The 17902-nt window shown below is 45.6% G+C and overlaps 2 protein-coding genes across 2 annotated transcripts; one reads left to right on the top strand and one right to left on the bottom strand.

Moving 5' to 3' along the window:
- Positions 1–25: 25 nt before the first annotated feature.
- DNAJC17 (DnaJ heat shock protein family (Hsp40) member C17) lies at positions 26–17483 on the bottom strand. The gene is made up of 11 exons (XM_075711908.1): positions 17405–17483; positions 15233–15302; positions 13981–14039; positions 12304–12391; positions 11826–11908; positions 11277–11373; positions 9650–9699; positions 9049–9126; positions 8261–8341; positions 7297–7425; positions 26–163 (listed from the first exon to the last, which is right to left on the bottom strand). Exons 1-11 carry the CDS (start codon positions 17480–17482, stop codon positions 41–43), a joined length of 936 nt encoding a protein of 311 aa, XP_075568023.1. The 5' UTR covers position 17483; the 3' UTR covers positions 26–40.
- On the top strand, positions 2526–3056 carry C6H15orf62 (chromosome 6 C15orf62 homolog). Its single transcript, XM_009490196.1, has one exon. The coding sequence runs from the start codon at positions 2526–2528 to the stop codon at positions 3054–3056; it is 531 nt and encodes a 176-aa protein (XP_009488471.1).
- Positions 17484–17902: the final 419 nt, after the last annotated feature.

The following is a 17902-nucleotide window of genomic DNA, read 5'->3' as shown; positions in this document are numbered from 1 at the left end:
TGAGGAACGATGGGGTGGGGAGAATCCATACTTTCTCATGCTAGGTGTGAGACTCTTCCTCATCCTCCCGCTTGAGCTGTTCAATAAGCTGCTGCCTCTCTGCTGCTTGGCGCATCCGCATCATCACCAGGCTCTCGTAATCCCGTTCCGATACCACCGATGCCTAGGAGCAGAAAACAAATGCAGCCTGTCAAGGACAGTACATACCCCAGCCCGCTCTCCCTAAAGCAGACTCTCAACATTTGTGTCGGGAAAGTGGTTCACAGCAGTTATGGCCCCAGAGAAATCGGGTAAGGTCCGAAAGCTGCCTGGCCGACAGAAAATAGCCTGCTTCTGAACAGCGTCACGAGACAGAGTGGGACAGACAGGCAGCCTGAATTACCCTCTTGCTGCTGGAGCTGCTCCCTGCTCACGATGAGCCTGGATGGGGAAGCATGGCGTGCCTGGCTGTTTGGGTGACAAGCTTGCTCTGCAAGTACAACACCAGTGCACAAAGTCAAGCGCACACTTCATCCGTTATACAGGCTAATGCCATTAAAAAAAATCAAACCCTTCTGTGGTTTAGTCATGGAAGTGGCTGCAGAAAGAAAACCACCAGGTATGTTCTCAAAGCTGACATAAGAGTGTTTCAGTTCTCAAAAGCTCTTGGAGCCTTTCTGCTGTGTGTGGTAGCAACTGTCACATCAACTAAGTGGTGATTGCAGACTCTACCTAATAAATGTAGGCAGCAGATGACAGCTGCTATCGCAGAGCAAAGTGGTGGTTTTGGCACTCTGCTTTCAAAAAGCATTTAACATTAGTAGGTGGCCTTACTATTTCGGATGTATTCAAAGCACTGCAAATGCTTGGAAACATCTATCTCGTTTGCTTGACAGTTCAGGTAGAAATAAAGGCATCTTGACAGAAGGTGAATGAAAAAAAAATCTCACGTTGATTTCTCTAGGAACTACATTTAGTGGTGATTTAAGGACATCTTAAATAGAAAATAGAAGGGATGAAAAGGCAATAGAATAGCTAAACAAGATTCTGCATGAAAGTGGGGCAAGTGCAAATTTGTTATCACGTGCCAGCAAAGTGGTTCCTCCAGCTGCAGTGTCTAGCTGCGAGGACAGAATAGAAGCCCATGATAGATGAGAAACTTAAGACTGGGAAATTAAGAGACTACTACGCCATAATCGGTATCTCAGGAGCTGCATGAATGAAATAACCTTTCAGTACTGTGCAGCACAGATTTTCACAGTTTCTGAGAAAGCACCAGATTCTATCAGCCTTCAGTGGCAGAACTAAGCTTCGTCAAAGTTCCTGTCCACTAACCACAGCCACTTACCGTCATTTGCTTGGCTGAACGAAATATCTGCATGAGTCTCATGCAGATGAATCACCCATACAAACCTGAATCACTACCTCACACTCCGGATTTAAATTTAAAACAGACAAAAGATTATTTCTGGCCTCATTTGGGAGCCCTGCTGGTACAACAAGCTATCAGAAGTGGCAGGAGGGAGAGCACCAAGAGAAGGAACAGTCTGATTCAAGATGAGCTACAAGTCGAACTTCACGCTGACAGTTCTCAAGCAATCTGGGTGCCTCTAAGGGAGCCTGCTTTCTCCTCAGGCAGAGTGTGGGCTGATGCTTTGCCACTCTACACACCTACTTCCTGCAATCCTGGCAATTACCAATAGTGCAAAACCCAGTTTCTGACGTGCCTGACTCAGCAAGGGCTTGGCTCAAAACAAATACATACGCACAAGGAACCGCAGCCTGGGAAGCAGCGACAGGAGGCACATGAAGAGAAGAAGGAGGCATTGTGGATTTCTAGCATTCCAGGTTCAACCTGGCTGAATCGTCCCCGGACCTGCTTCTTCCAACGTCCCAGCACACTGGTGATCGTGGTGGCCACAGTTCTCCAAGTGCTTCAGCAGTTTCTCCTCCCTACCTGCTGGACTCAGGTGCTGCTCTGACACAGCGTAAGTCTACTTTGCATTCAATTTTCCTAACATTTGTCTTTTACATCTGCGTTTTGTTGCTTTTTAAGTTTCCATTTGACTGTATTTCTTTGGTTTCCTTCAGTGTGACTGAGTCACCGTCTCCCTTCCTTACCACCCACTGAGATTTTTATACTGTGCCCTTCACCATGAAGGTGGCTGGTTACCATGGTACCAAAGTGCCCTTCTGTTCTAGATGCTAGATTAAATCTGTTCTCATGGTGACTGTGTGCCTTTGCTATTCTTCATCAGCTTGCTTCTGCAGCACAGATTTAATAAGCTCAGACATCGCCATTCCTTCTCCACTGAAGAAGGAGACTCCTTAATATCCAAGACAGGCCGACTGCTCCTTAACGCGGGGACGTAGTGTGAAGTTTGCATTTCCTGCAATACCAGCCTCTCTGTTTTCCTTCCAGCTACAGGAACAGGGAAGGAAGAAGTTGTTCCTGTTGTGTGGCTTGCTGCTGATCCTGCAAATTAAGCCCAACACCTGACTGTGAAGAGTCAGCAGTTTCCTTCTTCTCGTTGCCTTTCATCAGCATGGATACGTGGCGGAGAGGGTCCATTAAGTCCACAACGTTCTTCAGACGTTTCTCACTCAGGAGACACAAAAAGCTGGGCAACCAAGTCATCATCTTGAATCAGAACAGCCACACTCTGGACAGCGATGGACAATGCCAGAAGAGGGAATGCTTGAGGGATCTGAAGGACAAGTCTGATTACCTGTCATGTCAGAGCGAGCAAAACCTAGCCAAGGCACAAGCACCTCCCAAGCCTCCCCGGCTGTACCTGGACAGTTCTAGCTGCCCTAACATCATTGATCACACAGATTCTCACTCCGACATCTCCTTTTCTGGTGCTACTCATCAATACCACAAAGCCACTCAAACTCAATTCCACAAGGACCAGGCTACAGACTGCGGGACCTCAGAGACAGGTTCCCAGAATGGCACCACTCTTCCTGACCTGTCTGATCCCTTCCTGTCCTTCAAAGTGGATTTGGGGCTATCGCTTCTCGAGGATGTTCTGCAGACCCTCAGGAAACAGAATCCAAGAGATTACACCATTTGAAGGTATTTATCATTTAACATATCCCATTTACTTACTGCTGCTGCCAGTTTCTCTAGTCCTAGCGGGCGGAAGGACACTGCAGCATTCCTGTTGTGTGTGGCCTGTTTTGCTGTTCTCGCCTTACGCACCACAGACTGTCCTTGTCCTTGCCAAGGAACCCTTCGGAGCAGAGCTCACAGGCTCCGTGCTCAGATGAGAGCACGGTCTGCTGGAACCTCGTGGGCAAGTTTCCATTCTCCACACTGGGAATTTCCCACTCTTGACTGTGCATCTCCCCCCTCACGGACAAATGGCATTGTTTGGCAAAAGACTTGTTATTTTGGGGATGTGGCTGTGACACTAGGGAACACGGACAGAAAGGGATATGGCATACATCGTTTGTGGATAAGCAGGCAGCCTGCAAGGACACAGTAGCACTGAATCTCAAAGCCATAGCTATGGCAAGGGTCAAGAGACAGAAACTGGTGTTTCTTCTCCCACCACGTCTGGATGTGACAATTCAAAACCGTTCCTCCTTTTTTTTTTTTCCTGTGGGTTTGTCTTCCCCTAACTCAAGTGCAGTTGGCACTCCCAGCCTGGAAACAGGTAAGCATCCATGTAGGCTCATTATACAGCAACAGTAGTTTATTTATCCTACTAGCAGGAGAAGAAATTTCTCTAGATACCACTGCTTGAAGCATGCACTGATATATCAGCTGTATGGATATGGAAGAATAAATGTATCTGTCACTGGAAGTGTCTTGTTGCCTCATTTCATTGGTAGCAAGCCAGAAAAAGCCCAGGCACCAAGAGCACGGGTCCCTTAATCTGTAGTGACCAAGATCTACCCTCTCTGGCACTTCAGGTTTTTATGAGGGTGGGGAAGCAGCGTGGCTCTGCTTTTCTGGGCTGCAAGGCAGCTAGAACTGCTGGTACTTTAACCTTCCCCCAAGGGGAGCGCACAGAGCTCGGGTCAAGACCCAGCGTTGAAGTGAAGAGTTCTCTACCCCGTGAGCTGGACAGCAGGAAGTGCTGTGCCGGGCTGAGAACATCTGAGGCAGTGTCAGGGCAAACTATTAAAAGGACACTGCAGAAACTACTGGGTCACCAATTCTTACCTTTTTCATAGCTAGATTAGATACTAGGGCTCTTTTTAAAAAAGAAAACACCTCCATGCACCCAGATAACCATAAGCTTTGGAAGCCGGCTACAGCAAAGTGCACAGAGACATTTCAGAGAAGGCACAGATGGCTCTTAACCTACTAGATTCACATCAGGCTGTAAAGTCAGAGAATATAAAACAAACTATGAAACCTCAAAGGAGGTTTCCTAGAAAAGATGCAAGAGTGCCAGACAGAAGACTTTTCGCAGCACTTTAACATGGCCAAATGAATGGCCCAAAATGAATGAGGAGCACTGGCAGGGAGATCCCACTACTAAAAGTGCAAGGAAGACCTTCCCAGAAGCGAGTGCTTCATGCTGTTGTGTGCTTTGAACCATTCAGAGCTGCGGCAATCAAATACTCATTGCTCTCAAATAGCCTAGAGCAACGCTGGCCAATCCACGGCTTTTGTCATTCAAGCACAACTCACTGTTGGGCTCCAGCAGCTCTCCAGGAACTGCTGGACAATGTGCACCCATTGCTGTAGAAGAAAACAAGCCAACCAAGACTGTGGAGGCAAGTAACTTGCAACTTACTGCCTCCTCACAGCACCACTTTCCAGCACTCAGCCTTGCTTTCACCTGGGAGCTGCTTCCAAAGCCCCCTGGTCTAGTTAGTGTGCGGCTGGCCCTTATTTGGAGACTTTGGTGCACGGCTCCTGGCTGACTACCCAGGCAGGGAGCAGACACAGCTCTGAAGTGGATGAGTAGTGAGTGCGTTGCCATGAGAACGCTGCAGGTCTTTGGCTGTTTTCTGAAGCAGAGCAGGGAAGGAACTGCATTTGCACAGAGTGGGAGCAAACATGGGGGTGGATTCAGACAAAAATAGGAGCAACCCAGAGGGAGCAGCAAATAGGAAGCGAGGGCAGCTTAAATCAGAATGAGATTAGTGCAGCTTGAAAGCAAGAATGTGGACCCTGATGGCTGGGAAGCCAGACTGCACATGAAAGGATGAGGCAGGGAGTAGGTTGAGGAAGTAGCAAAAGATATCTGAAAGAGCTCATTTTGCATAGTCTGGAGTTGAAGAGCTGAGGACAAAGAATAAGGCAACTGGAAGTGGTACAGCCAAGAAAAGCTATTACCACATTGCAGATTTTAGAAGCATCGTAGTGGAAGCAGCACCAAGATTTGGGGAGGGTCTGGAGTAGGAACTAGGAAAAGCAGGAACCAGAGCAGCTTGGAGATCTTAGCCTGGACAGCAAACCTACAATGCAATCAAAGAAATTGCAGCTGCTTACACATAAAAGGAGTAGAAAGGACAGACAAGCAGCAGCAGTGCAGTTCTTGGGAAAGGATGCAAGTCACTGGCCATAACTCCTCAGCTTTCTGGGAGCTAATATGGGATTGAAGAGGCTGTGCTGGACAGAAGTGAGTCACCTCCTCCACACAGCATGAACACCATTTGCTGCTTCAGCCTGCTCTCCCTTGCTGCTCCACCAAAGCTAATCCTTCACAGCAGGCAGAGGCTGCACTTCCACACTGATGAGCTTTGGTCACGGAAACCAGCCAAGGTTAACTCAGTCAAAAGCCAGGGCTTTTGAACCCACAGAGGCAAGAATCCACTACCAAGCTCCAATTGCACCAGCAACCCCCTTAGGTACATGAATGAGCTCTTCAGAGCCAGTTCTCACTCTCTACTAGTGAAAGATACTCAAACTGGACTGGATTCTGCTTTTTTCCCCAATTTGCCTTGTAACACTCTGGCCACCTCTGTGAAATCTGCTGTGTCTGCGGGACTCTCACTGGCTCTACGTTGTGCAGATCTGCCTGGCTCCTGGGCTACGATTGTATAACTGCCTTTGCTGAGATTTCTGGGAAACTTTGCTGCTCAGGGCAGGCTGTTCAGACAAAGAACATGCATCCCAAGTGAAAACATACAACCCTAAATAAGACTGAGATAACAAGGCATTCTGATGTATAAATGCATCTACTATAAATAAAGTACTTCACAAAAAGTCAGGAGAGTGAGCGTACTGAACAATCTCACAAGCTGCTAAAACATTTAGGTAGTGAACACACACAAGGCTGATTGAGACACAGATACACAGACTAAGGGCACCTGCAGAGCACAAGGCAGGCAGGAGTCCTCTCAGCAATTAGATCTTTTTGATCTTTATACCACAGGGAAGAAGAGGGGAGTAAGTGTCACATGAAGTTTGAACTGCAACTCAAATAACCAGCAAAGGATCTCAGGTCCCTTCACACCTTCACAGCCAAGGATTTACTAACTAGATCAGAAGACATGCAGGGCACAAGATAAATTCTGTGCTATAGAGCAAAGCGTAATGCGACATGCTTCAAAAGAAGCAGATACATCTCCCACTCCAGAGGGCCAATAGGAGCAAGGGGTAAGAGAGCCAACAATGTGCTGCAGCACGTCCTCAGACTGGTTTCTATGTTTGAACCACTAGATATTGCCTTCCATGTGTTGTGTGATTGGAATACACTTGCTATTCAAGAGCAACAGCTTCAGAGGGATTAGCTAGTGAAATAAACAGGAAGCAGCTAAGAGTTAACAGACACTTTGCACTTGAAGTAACCACACTGGTAAAGAGGACCCAAACCAGACAGTAAGGTCTCTACAAGGATATTTAATTTGATATTGCTTTCTCTTCCCTCCTGCAGACCCTAAAAATATAGGTTTCCTTTTAGCATTGAGATGTCATCCTCTTGTGAATGCAGTGAGTAACCAAGCCTCTCTAAAGAAGCCTTCTAGGAGACCCATTTCAACCAGCTATCAGCCAGAGGATTCCCACAGTCAAAGTACACTAGAAAAAATTCTAGAAGAATGGCATTAGAGGCTTTGGGCTGAGCAAGGAACATCCTTGGTTTTCACTTGGAAGAGAGTGAGAGAGATTGTGCGAAGATCCAGTCATCCAAATAGCTTGTGTTCTCGCTGTCCTGCTAGTCAGGCAAAAGGTCCTTTAAAAAAGCCACTGCTTCAGCACAAAAAGGCTCATCAGAAAGGCAGGCCTTTCATTAAGAGCTTCTTTTCAGTTCTGCTGGGAATCAACATATCTTACCATAAATGCAAAGCACACTGTTCAATTTAGGTTGCTATAGAAACAGATTTAAATAACAGCAACGTATGTCTCCTTACCTGTGAAGTCCTAGGCTGACTAGTGCTGTCAGAAAGAATGGTGCTGGGATTGTTCCGGGGCTGGCCCTCCAGCCAGGAAATCTTTAGAGGATTATTTATCAGGCCAACTTCATTCTTCACAGCCATCTCCTACCAACAAAAGCATTCTTCCATCACCACTTGAATTTCAGACCTCACTCCCTCACAGGTCACTAACAATCATAAAAGTTTTTCCATCTCAGCCTGGCATCAAGGCCAAGTAGGGCACAAACACTGAAGATTTCACAGCTGCCCTACCTGAGAAGCACCCTTTAACGTCCATATCTGCATCAAGCATAGATAGAACATATCACTGCCAGTACTTTTGATAAACAGGTCACAGACAATTCTGGGGTTTTTTTTTTGATTATTTGGATATATGAGTGAAAGAACAGGTGACAAGGAACAGAAAGAACAGGTGACAAGGAATAGAGACTCTTGTACAATGTAACTTTAAGTTGATGAACTACTAAAATTAAGGGTAACTGGTGATTTCTGTTACCACAGCCACATGAGTTATTATAACTCATAGTGAGTCAAAACATTTTGATTTCTTTTAAACAGCAAATGCCTGATATAACCTATAAAACTCATTAAGCCCATCTCCACAATGGGTAATTCACCAGTGAGAGCTGATTAAATGGCTCAGTGCCTGCTTTTTAAAGCAGTGTCTCTTTCCTCAGCCTTTTACATGCAGAGCCTGCTTGTTTATGTGCATGATCTGCTCTGGGTTTATGCCTCCAGCTTTGCCACTCCCTTCATGCATCTCTGCCTTTAGACTCTCATTACCCTTCTCCACTGCCTTAATGACAAGGCATCATCCCTAGGCCGTCAGTCTGCTAACCTTTCCCTTCCGCAACACCCCTTCTTGCCCACCCTTCCCTTCTGCAACACCCCTTCTTGCCCACTCTCCACTACGCACATCTGGGGTCTCCACGGGACTTACAGCAGCCTTAACCGTAGCAAATTCCACAACCGCACTCCCAGTCTTCCTACTTGAGATCAACAAATTGAGCACGTCGCCATACTGTTAAGACAAAAGAAGAAAGAAGTTAATTACAGACCCAGAAGAGAAGTCAGGTTCATCTACGGAACAAACGCAGAGAAAACATGTGTTTTCACAGACATGAGGCTTGAGCTGTCACCCTTCCTGTCCTGCATGATGCTTCCACTGATCCCAGCCTATCATAATTTCTGTCCCTCCAGGAAATAATTCTGGGGAAGCATGGAGCTACACACTTTGCTTCCAGCAAGCCCCAGTGCAAGAGGGCTGCTCAGCTCAGAGTCAGAGCTACAGGAGATACTTGCATGAAGGGAAAATAAAGACCACATGCTGTGATTAATCAGATCAAAGGCTTGTCTATTCCTGCCTCTGAACTTTCCACAGCAGCTAATGTATAGTGCTTTAAGGGAAGGCAAAAGTGCACCATAACCACACAGCCACTCTAACTTTCATACAGGGCATGAACCATTCAGTGGGAAGAGTTTGCAGTTGCTCTGTTTCAGCAGGACTCCCTGCTGGGAATGAGAGAGGTGCTGGCTAGGGAACAGTTCACAGCTAATGCATCATGCTGCCAGTCTCTGAAAATGCATGAATGAGAAAGCTGGACAACAGAGGGGGAGGAAAAAAAAAACCACTCTGGTTTATATGTAGCTTCCCAGAATTTACTATCCTTTCTTATACCATTGAGAGCAGGGGAAGGTCAAGTAGTAGGAAAGAATATCAGACAGGACCTTTTGTAGAATCCGCAACAGAACATCTTTTGAGTATCCCCCTCTTGTCTCGTCGTCTTTCCCACATTTCCATTTCAGCTGGGAAATAAATGTGACAAGTTAATTTTGTCCATTTGAACACAGGTCTCCACATTCAATGCAGCTCCTGCCACCCGCACACCAGCCAAGTTTGCTATTTACAGCTACACTCCCAGAATTGCCAAGACAGTGACTTCAACATCAGAATGTCCAAAGGGAACAAATTATTTGGGGAATGGGGAGAAACACTGCTCACTGAAATAAAAAGGTAATACTTCAAAAGCATACTAATGGCTACATCTGTGTAATAAGCAGACGTTTCCCTGTGCCTAAAGCAGAAACAACCCTACTTCAGGCTCAAAAATCTAGACCAGACAGTAGAGAAAAGGGTGAGGAAGGAAGGGTATTTTAAAGACAGCGACAGGAGCTGTTCGCATGCATGATATGCATTAGATTGCTGAACTTCATCTCCACTGTACAAAGGGATGGGGCAGTTCAGAGTTGAAGTGTCCCTTCCGTTTTCCAAAGCTGCATAATGTTCTACCAGTTTTCACCAAAACCCAGCTTTATAAGAATGTCTTACTTTGAGTTTGGGAGTTATTTTGCCTTCTGCTCCATTTCTTTCCTGTTTGCCTAAAGAGGGGAAAGAAAAAAAAAAAGATGGAAAGGACATGGGTGAAAACTCCTCAGCTAAAGAGCATTTAGCACAAAATTTGCCCTGAGAATGTACGTATGGCAATAGCAAACACTTCTGGACTTCCACTAGACCATTTCAGCCCCAAAAGTCTTGCAGAATACTATCATCAGGAACTGCAGTGCAGACCGAATATCGGACATCAGCATTTTTCCCTTCTATGATGCCCAGACTTGCCACAAGCAAGGCTAGAAACAGCTAAGTAAAAATACAAGCAGGAGACCTGTTAGATTCTGTGTCATTTTTCCTTGCAAGAGGGTTGTGCTGGTGGGAACACGTGTGGAAAAATTAAGGGTAGACAAAAAAAAGGATAGCATAGCCTAAGAATTTAATCTGGCCCTGCAACTAAATACTTTATAATGATGTGCTCTTGTTGCAAGGATCTCAAAGTGTTTTACACTAAGCAAATGCTCAACATCCTCCCCAATTCCTGATATGTGAAATTAAGTTAAGAAAGGCTAGGGTGGGCTGAATGACTTAGTGTCATACAGGAAAACCCTGGTAACCCCAAAAAGAGTTTCTGCATCTGGACCTCTGGTGGGTTGTTTTTTTTTTAACTCATTAGATCAGTATTTTTCCTGTGAGAAAGCAACAGATACTATACTATAGCATCTGTCAGAATGAAAGGGGTAGCAAGCAAGAGACAATAAATCTTCCCATCAAACTGAAAACCTGAACAGCAGTCTAGTTAGTTTTGAAAAGAACAGAACTTTCTGAAACATAAAACTATTTTAAGCCCACAGAGATACAACATTAAAAAAAGGCAATTCACTATAGAAATGTGTGGATGGGAGCGAGGTTCAGGAATACCAAGGAGTGGGGTTCTGGGATTCTGGAACAATCTCATCCCTTCCTGTCTGAAGGAGACTAACTACAGCTACTGAACAGCCCATGAGAATTAGAGGGAGACAACTTCAAACACGGTAACTACCTACTGTTGTATGGCAGCACAGAATGTAGATGTTTTCCAGTTCAGTATGTTGCTCGTTTCTTGGCAGATTTGTTGCTGGTCTTTGTACAGACCCAGGATGAAGACTGTGCGTGCCCAAGGAACATGAGAGAATCAAGTTCCAGAAAGTAAAGCCTCAGCAATCAGACTAAACAAAATTTTATTCTCCACACTGAGTCTCTTTGGGTGATAGGTACTGAGAAATTTCAAGAAGTAGTAACCCAATGACAACCATTATTTTTTGCAAACTTGAATCATTCCCTGTTTTGAGTCTGCAGCACTGACTGCTTTAATTGTGAGAGATGAGCAGGACTTTAGGCTCCCTCCAGCATTACCATGGGGCTCCACATCAGACCATCTAGATTCAATGCTTTAGAATATTTATTGAAAAGGAGCAGCGACAATGCGCTAAAGAGCAGCATGCCACATACAAAAAAGCAGCCCTGCAGTATACAGCAATGTGACCAAGTCAGAAGGCTGCACCCGTACATGAGCTATGTCTACAGAAGAGTTGGAGTCCCACAGGCTCGTAGTTTGGCTGAGGGCTCCAATCTCATCTGTTCTCACCTTGGATGTGCTGCGCTCTTTCAAGCCGGATCTGTTCTTGAATGAGTCTCTGCTGCTCCTCAAGCTGTCGGGAGCCTTCTTCACGCAGGCGTATTATCTACAGCAGAGGTAAGACAGCACAGATATGTAAGGGCACAGTTCCATGGTCAGCTCATGCCAGCTAAAGACTGCCAAGGAGAGCTTTTGCCTTAACTCCTGGGGCAACCCTCTTGCTAGTTCCTCTGTGACAGCTCCAACACTCAAAACTGGTCCCCTCATGTTCCTAGTGACACAGCTCCTATCACCCAGCAATAACAGCTAATTGGTTATACATCTGCTATGCAAAAGGAAAAGGGCAGACAAAAAATAAAACCCTGATCTTGACACATTTGCCAGATTGCTACAAGATCCCTTCTAGACGCCTCTTTCATAGAGCCCATTAATCCAGAAGGCTGAAGGGCTGCTATATAGAGATTTGCTGCATCTCATCACATGGTTTTCATTATGGTTGCAAAGACTCCCAGCAATGCTTCTCAAAAGAAGCAGAGAAATCTAAGAATCTATCATTACTTCTTGTTCTAACGATCTCGTTATCCTGATCTCCTCCTCTTCACTCTCATGGGCCTGGGCTTCTCGTTCTCTGGCTTCAAGATCTGCAGAGAAAGAAGCAAAATTAAAGCAATCCAAAGAGAATTTTCACTGCTGACCGAGGTGGATGGAAAGATCACAAACTTGGCTACACCTACAGTAATTTCAAAGTAGGGTTCTGATAGCTCTGCTACCTCTCCTCTGCCCAGGCACATCAATGTATCAGCAGTCTTAATAGTCACCAAAACCCCCAATTCCTTCCCAGAGCAGGACCATCCCCAGCTATGACTGTGGGAGGAGATTTCAGGTGGCTACTATATTGTACCAGGCATAAAGAAACCACAGCCATCACAAATGGACAGCAGATTAATCAATGGTGTATTCCAGCGGTAGAAGAAATGCAAACACCCAGCTAATGAAGACTTCAAGCCAAGAGAAAGTGAAGTTTTGATTTTATTACCAAGCTTTACTTTCTTTCGCTTCTCATCAAGTTTTTGTGTCCTTTCTGCAGCTTGCTTCTTAGCCTTTCTCACTTTGTCATACGCCGCCTGTCAAAGAACCAACACAATAGTGTGAAACTGTATAAAACAGAAGAGATAAAATGGAAAGCAGTGAATAAAGGCGAGATCAGATATTGAAACACTGTAAGCAGAGGTGAAGCATTTTCTGCTTCTTGCTAGAATTCCCTCTAAAAGTGTTGGAAGTTAACACAAATACCGTGAAAACATGAGAAGAGGCCCAAGGATCTCCAGATGGAGCCTGAAAGGGCGAGGAAGCACAGGAATAACTGCAAAGCGCACTGGAGAGAAAGTCTGACCCATCTTCAGAGGTGGGAAGAATATTTTGATTTCCTGAACATGCCAAAAGTAGCTTTAGGGGCACTGGTAACAGATCAGGTTTGGTTTAGAGAAAAGTTTTACAATTAAAAAGGCCTATCTTACATGAAAGATTCAGTCACCAGACAGATATTTGACTCACATGAACATATTAGATCAAAGAGCATCAGAACTTTTCAGCAGCAATAACACATCAACATTCATTTAGCACTATAGAGACTTAAGAACTGAGGTAAACTGGCAATTTTACCAGCACCTGTTTAAACCAGTTAATCTGTTCATCAACCTACACAGAACCTTCCTGTAGTAGGTAAACCATAGACCGGCACAAATGCTTAAATATTACTTGCAGAATAGTTGTACAGGAAAGCACTGCTCTTATTTAATAAACTAGAAAAGCTGATACTTTTCCTTGCTACATGGGAAGGGTTTGCTAAACACTTTTTCCTTTTTAAAATGTAGAAGCCAAAAAGTTCTTGGATGCCAAAAGATTAATTGCCCCTTGGAGGGGAGATTACAAGCTTTGCCAATGTTTGAAAAGAGAGTTATTTCATGTTTTTAAATGTTATCTGGAATTTTAATATGCCTTCTCTCCTGAGTTTTTCTGGATAAAGTTACTTGCTCGTTTTTATTTTGGTTTTGCTCTTTCCCTTCACATGTCCAGATTACTTTCAGGCCTTGAGCAGCAGGCACTCAGCCACTTCCTCCCAGCAAGAAAAGAGTCCAGGCTACATCTGACAGGCTGCAAAGCTCTTGCAGCAAAAGGATAGAGATCGTGACTATGATTCAGCTTCACAGTTTACAAGTCTTGTGCCCCATGGAAAGAAAGGCTTTGAGCCTTAGCAATCACATCTAAATACTATTTGTCAGACCTTGATTTCAAGGGAACTGCAAATGCACCACTGTCATGGGAATTTAATGTGTCCCTGAAACAGTGGTGGTTATCACTTATTTTTTAAAATGGGATATGCCCAAGTCTAACACATTATTAAAGACAGTATCTCACCCTTGCAGCAAATGGACAGAGCTACTCCTAGCATATCAAATCAGAAAAAGAGCATTTGTCCAAGTTCTTATCTGGCACCTACTATTTGATCTCATGGAGAACTACAGGGAGTAACAGATGAGACTTAAAGTCACAATCAGAGATGTCAAGTCACAAACAAGATGAGACATTCATGAAGTCACAACCAGAGAAGAGAGCAGGGCAGACAGGAAGAGAGTTTCCAATACTTCTCCAGCATGCTTGCGGAGAATAACACCACGCAATCCCAACATCACCAAGGGATGGACAACCTTACCCTCGCTGCTGCATCTGTTAGCACGGCTAAGGCCTGAGACAGTTGGTGGAAGACTTCCGCTGGGAATTAGAAGAAAAAAGGGTAAGATGCAGAAAACCATGCTAGTGGCCTGGAGGTGAAGCAGAAAAGACAATCCCTTATGGAAGAGACCTGCAGAACATCAGAAAGAAGAATAACCTTTCCAAAGCATTTGTAAGCCAACCTATAGCCAGGATCACCTCAACTCAAAGGACAACATTTGTTACATAAACCTCAATGTAAATTAAGAAACAAAAACTGTAACCATTTCTTTTTAACAGAAATCTTGAAAACATGAATTCACCAGAACCCATCTACAGAAACATATTACTCAACCTGCAGTCAGCTTGAAATACACTGTTACAAACAAATTCTCCCTTTCATATCAACAGCTTTTCAGCCCGAGATTCAAACTTTGCATTTTACATCAATATTGCTGTCCGTCTTCCTAGAAAGTACACATATAAGCTGGAGGCCTCCACACACACACTTCAAATCACATCTCAACCTTCTACAGATATCAAAGCCCCCAGCTTTCCTCTCGCTGCTGCTTTTTTTTTCCCCTGGTGAAAATTTTTCTCTGCGCTACAACTATAAATTTTCATCTGTAAGACTGCAGCCCATTAAATTGGAACATGCAAGACAGAACAATGTTTATTTTGAGGTGTTCTGATGAACAGCATCCTTCTAGTTACCACTGCTGTTCACTGCTACCTGTAGCTACAAAGGTTAAAAGCAGAGTGGCTGCAGAAGCCAGACCTTGCTAACAGTTTAGGTATGCTCAGTTCCACAGAGCCAGGGCCTTGTCCAACACACAAAAATGGGCACTGCTCACAGCTAATATGACTTAAGCTTGCTATTTAAGTTTCAACTGTGAGACATAGGAATTAAAATAGTGACCAGCCAGTAAACACTGGGGACAGCAGAGCCAAAGGTCTGGCATTTCAATACTACGTAGGAAGATTTTGAGAGGTGCAAATACAATTTCAGCACTGACTTAACACTGATGTTTCTAAACCCAACATGTATGCATTCAACCTTAAAAAACAGAGCTCCTAATGGTGATGAAAATAACTCTTAGTCCTGCATATGTATGCTTCACATGACATATATCCAGGCATTCCCTTAATTACATGCAAAGACAGACCTGAAGTTAAGCAGGGCCACCTCCAGGAGTCTGCACATGTGAAAACAAACATGAAGCGTTGTTTGTGGCCGCACAGCCCCATCTTACCTGCTCTGGGATCGTCTGGGTTCTTGTCTGGGTGACAAGTCAGGGCCTTCTGCCGGTACGCTTTCTTAACCTGCAAGAGCCAGAATTGAGATTTACTGGTTGGTGCTGTTTAGTCTGTGTGGAGAAAAGCAACTTGCAAAAAAAAAAAAAAACAACACCCCTGAACCACTGCAGAAACAAAAAAATTTCTATTCAGAGGGTTTCTTTTGTTGTTTTTGTTGCTGGTTTTGCTTAACTTAAAAACACACCTCCCTATCATATGTAGAAGGCTGTGGTTGAACCAGCGTTCATTTGCATGACTAGATGTCCCCCAGGCCTGGCAGAAAATAAAGACCATTTTTGGAGTGCCGATAGCTGCATTATGGCCTCATATTGAAAGGTAAAGCAGCCTACTGTAATAGCAAGAGACCTCCAAAAAGCTCGGTTCTCAACCCCAATGCAGTGACCTGTCCTTTTTAATCACAGTGTAGTGCAAAGGTAAGCATTTCAGCCCAGGACACTTAGTAGGCAGGCAGCCATATTTTGAATGAGTCTAAGCTTTTCAAAGCCAGAAGTTTTACTTCTAGGTGCCTTGTATTACAGCAGTCAAACCTCACAATTGTCAAAGCTAAGCCTGGTTCACCAAGGCAGTTTTCTAGCCAGAGGGATACTGTGTTCTTTGCAGCTGTAACTTTGGGACAGAGAAAGTACCATTTACCATGCAACAATTGAGCTGGCAAGGTGAAGAATTTGTGACCAAAGACTGTTTAATCTCTTCTATGCTTCAAAGAGATTGCCAACTTTCTGAGCCAAGTCACTTTCAACAATCTGAGTTCCCTTGGGCAGGGCCACATCTGCATGCAGGAAAGGAAAGGAAGAAAAGCTGCTCTGTTCCACTGCCAAGCAGTCCTCTGCTAAAAGAGCGGAATAAGTGGTGGCCCAGCACCACCCGGTGGACAAAGCTCTTGGAAGGGAAATGAGCAGCTAAAGCCTGCCAGCCCTAATCCTATCTCCTGCCCAAGCAAGACTCCAGTTGAGAGAGAGGTAAGTCTCCTCCCCATGCAGTCACAACTATTACAATAACCATGCTGCATGACAAGTTCATAAGGCTTCTCTAAACAGCGAGGTTAAATTATTTTAACAGTCTTGCTCCCCTTTGTTCATTTCTTTTGGCCTCACTGCTCCGCATACAAAGGGTCTTGGGGTTGTTTCAAGTATTTTACATCAAGGATTAGCACTCTAAAGTACACTTGTCACTTTTTATGCTGCACCATAACATTCAATTTGTCATTTTCTCATCCTTTCCCTCCCAGTCACTAGCTCAGCAGTGAAGCTGAGGTCACCTGAAGTCCCCCGATCCTGTGTGTTACATTTGGCTTGTTCCCATTTTGTGCTTCATACACACGGAATTTCCAGGCAGCCTCACTCACAATTGCTGGTTATGCCCAGACCACAGCTTCCTATGGTACTGCTACTGCTCTTTACTGCTAAAGAAAAAAAAAAAAAGAGAAAGCCTAAGGAGGAAAATAAGAGTTTTCCTTTCAAGGTTAACTTTGTTCCATTACTTATAGTTTTACTAAGTTTACTACTTCCCTTGAAATGGTCACTGTCTGAGCTCAGTTGCTCAAATCTTGTGTTTAGTGTTCACTTACCAATTAAATTAAAAATGGAAACATGTAATCCCAAAACCACAAAATTAACCAGACGACTTATGGGAACCTACAATACCTAGACCAACCTCTAACAACGGGGTTTTGGTAAACACAGGAGGAGCTTTCCTTCTGAAGGTACATAAACAAAGCAAGAGGAGCAGTGTCCGAGACAAATGCTGCAGTTCTCTCCGCCTGATTTCATCCTCCTCCAAAGCCAGGCTTGCCCCACAGGCTTAAGAGGAGAAAACAGAGGGGTAAGGTGGGCGCGGCAAGGCCAGCATTAGAAAAAATTGGCCTTTCCCACTTATGAACAGCTCCAGCCCACAAGGCAGCACTGCCCAGGGCAGAGATATCATATTAAAACAGCGCTTGGGGCAATGGCTCAGCTAAATATCGGGAGAGCAGCAAACGCAGCCCCACGCCCGAGCCGCCTCCTGCCCTCGGCAAGAGCCCCCGCTCCTGAGGGAAAGGCGGGAGAGCCGGGGCCCCGCTCCGAGCCTCCCCGCGGCCCCGTGAGGGTTCCCGGCCCAGCCGCCCTGACCTCCTTCTCCGACGCCTTCTCGCCGACCCCCAAGAGGCCGTACAGGTCCAGCTGCAGCAGGTCTTTATCGACCGCCATCTCGGCGCCGGCCGGCTTCCCCGCTCCCTGCGCCGGGCCGCGCCGCCCGCCGGGAAATGGAGTCCGGCCGCGCCGCCGTAGGCGCTCCCGCCCTGGCAGCTTGACTACACGTACCAGGATGCACCGCGCTCACCGCCGCAGCGGCCGCCGCCGGGGCAGAGCGGAGCGCGGTGGTTGCTGGGAGATGTAGTTCCCCGGCGGCTGCTCTGAGCGGGGCGGGGCGGCCCCAGGGACTACAACTCCCGGCGGGCTTTGCGCCGCCGCAGGCAGAGCGAGGCGGCGGGCGGCCGGCGGTCCTTGCCGTTATGGCGGTTTTCGTTCACCGCCATCTGAGCGGGTTCTCGTTGAGATTTGTGTCGGTGTACGAAGGGAAAAAGCTCCAAAGCAAACCACAACGCTGCACCGGCCTCGAGGGAGAGG

Source organism: Pelecanus crispus, chromosome 6 (assembly GCF_030463565.1).
Source record: "Pelecanus crispus isolate bPelCri1 chromosome 6, bPelCri1.pri, whole genome shotgun sequence".
Lineage (NCBI taxonomy): Eukaryota > Metazoa > Chordata > Aves > Pelecaniformes > Pelecanidae > Pelecanus > Pelecanus crispus.
Note: the sequence above shows the minus strand (reverse complement) of the source record. Positions and strands in the feature narration are given on the sequence as shown.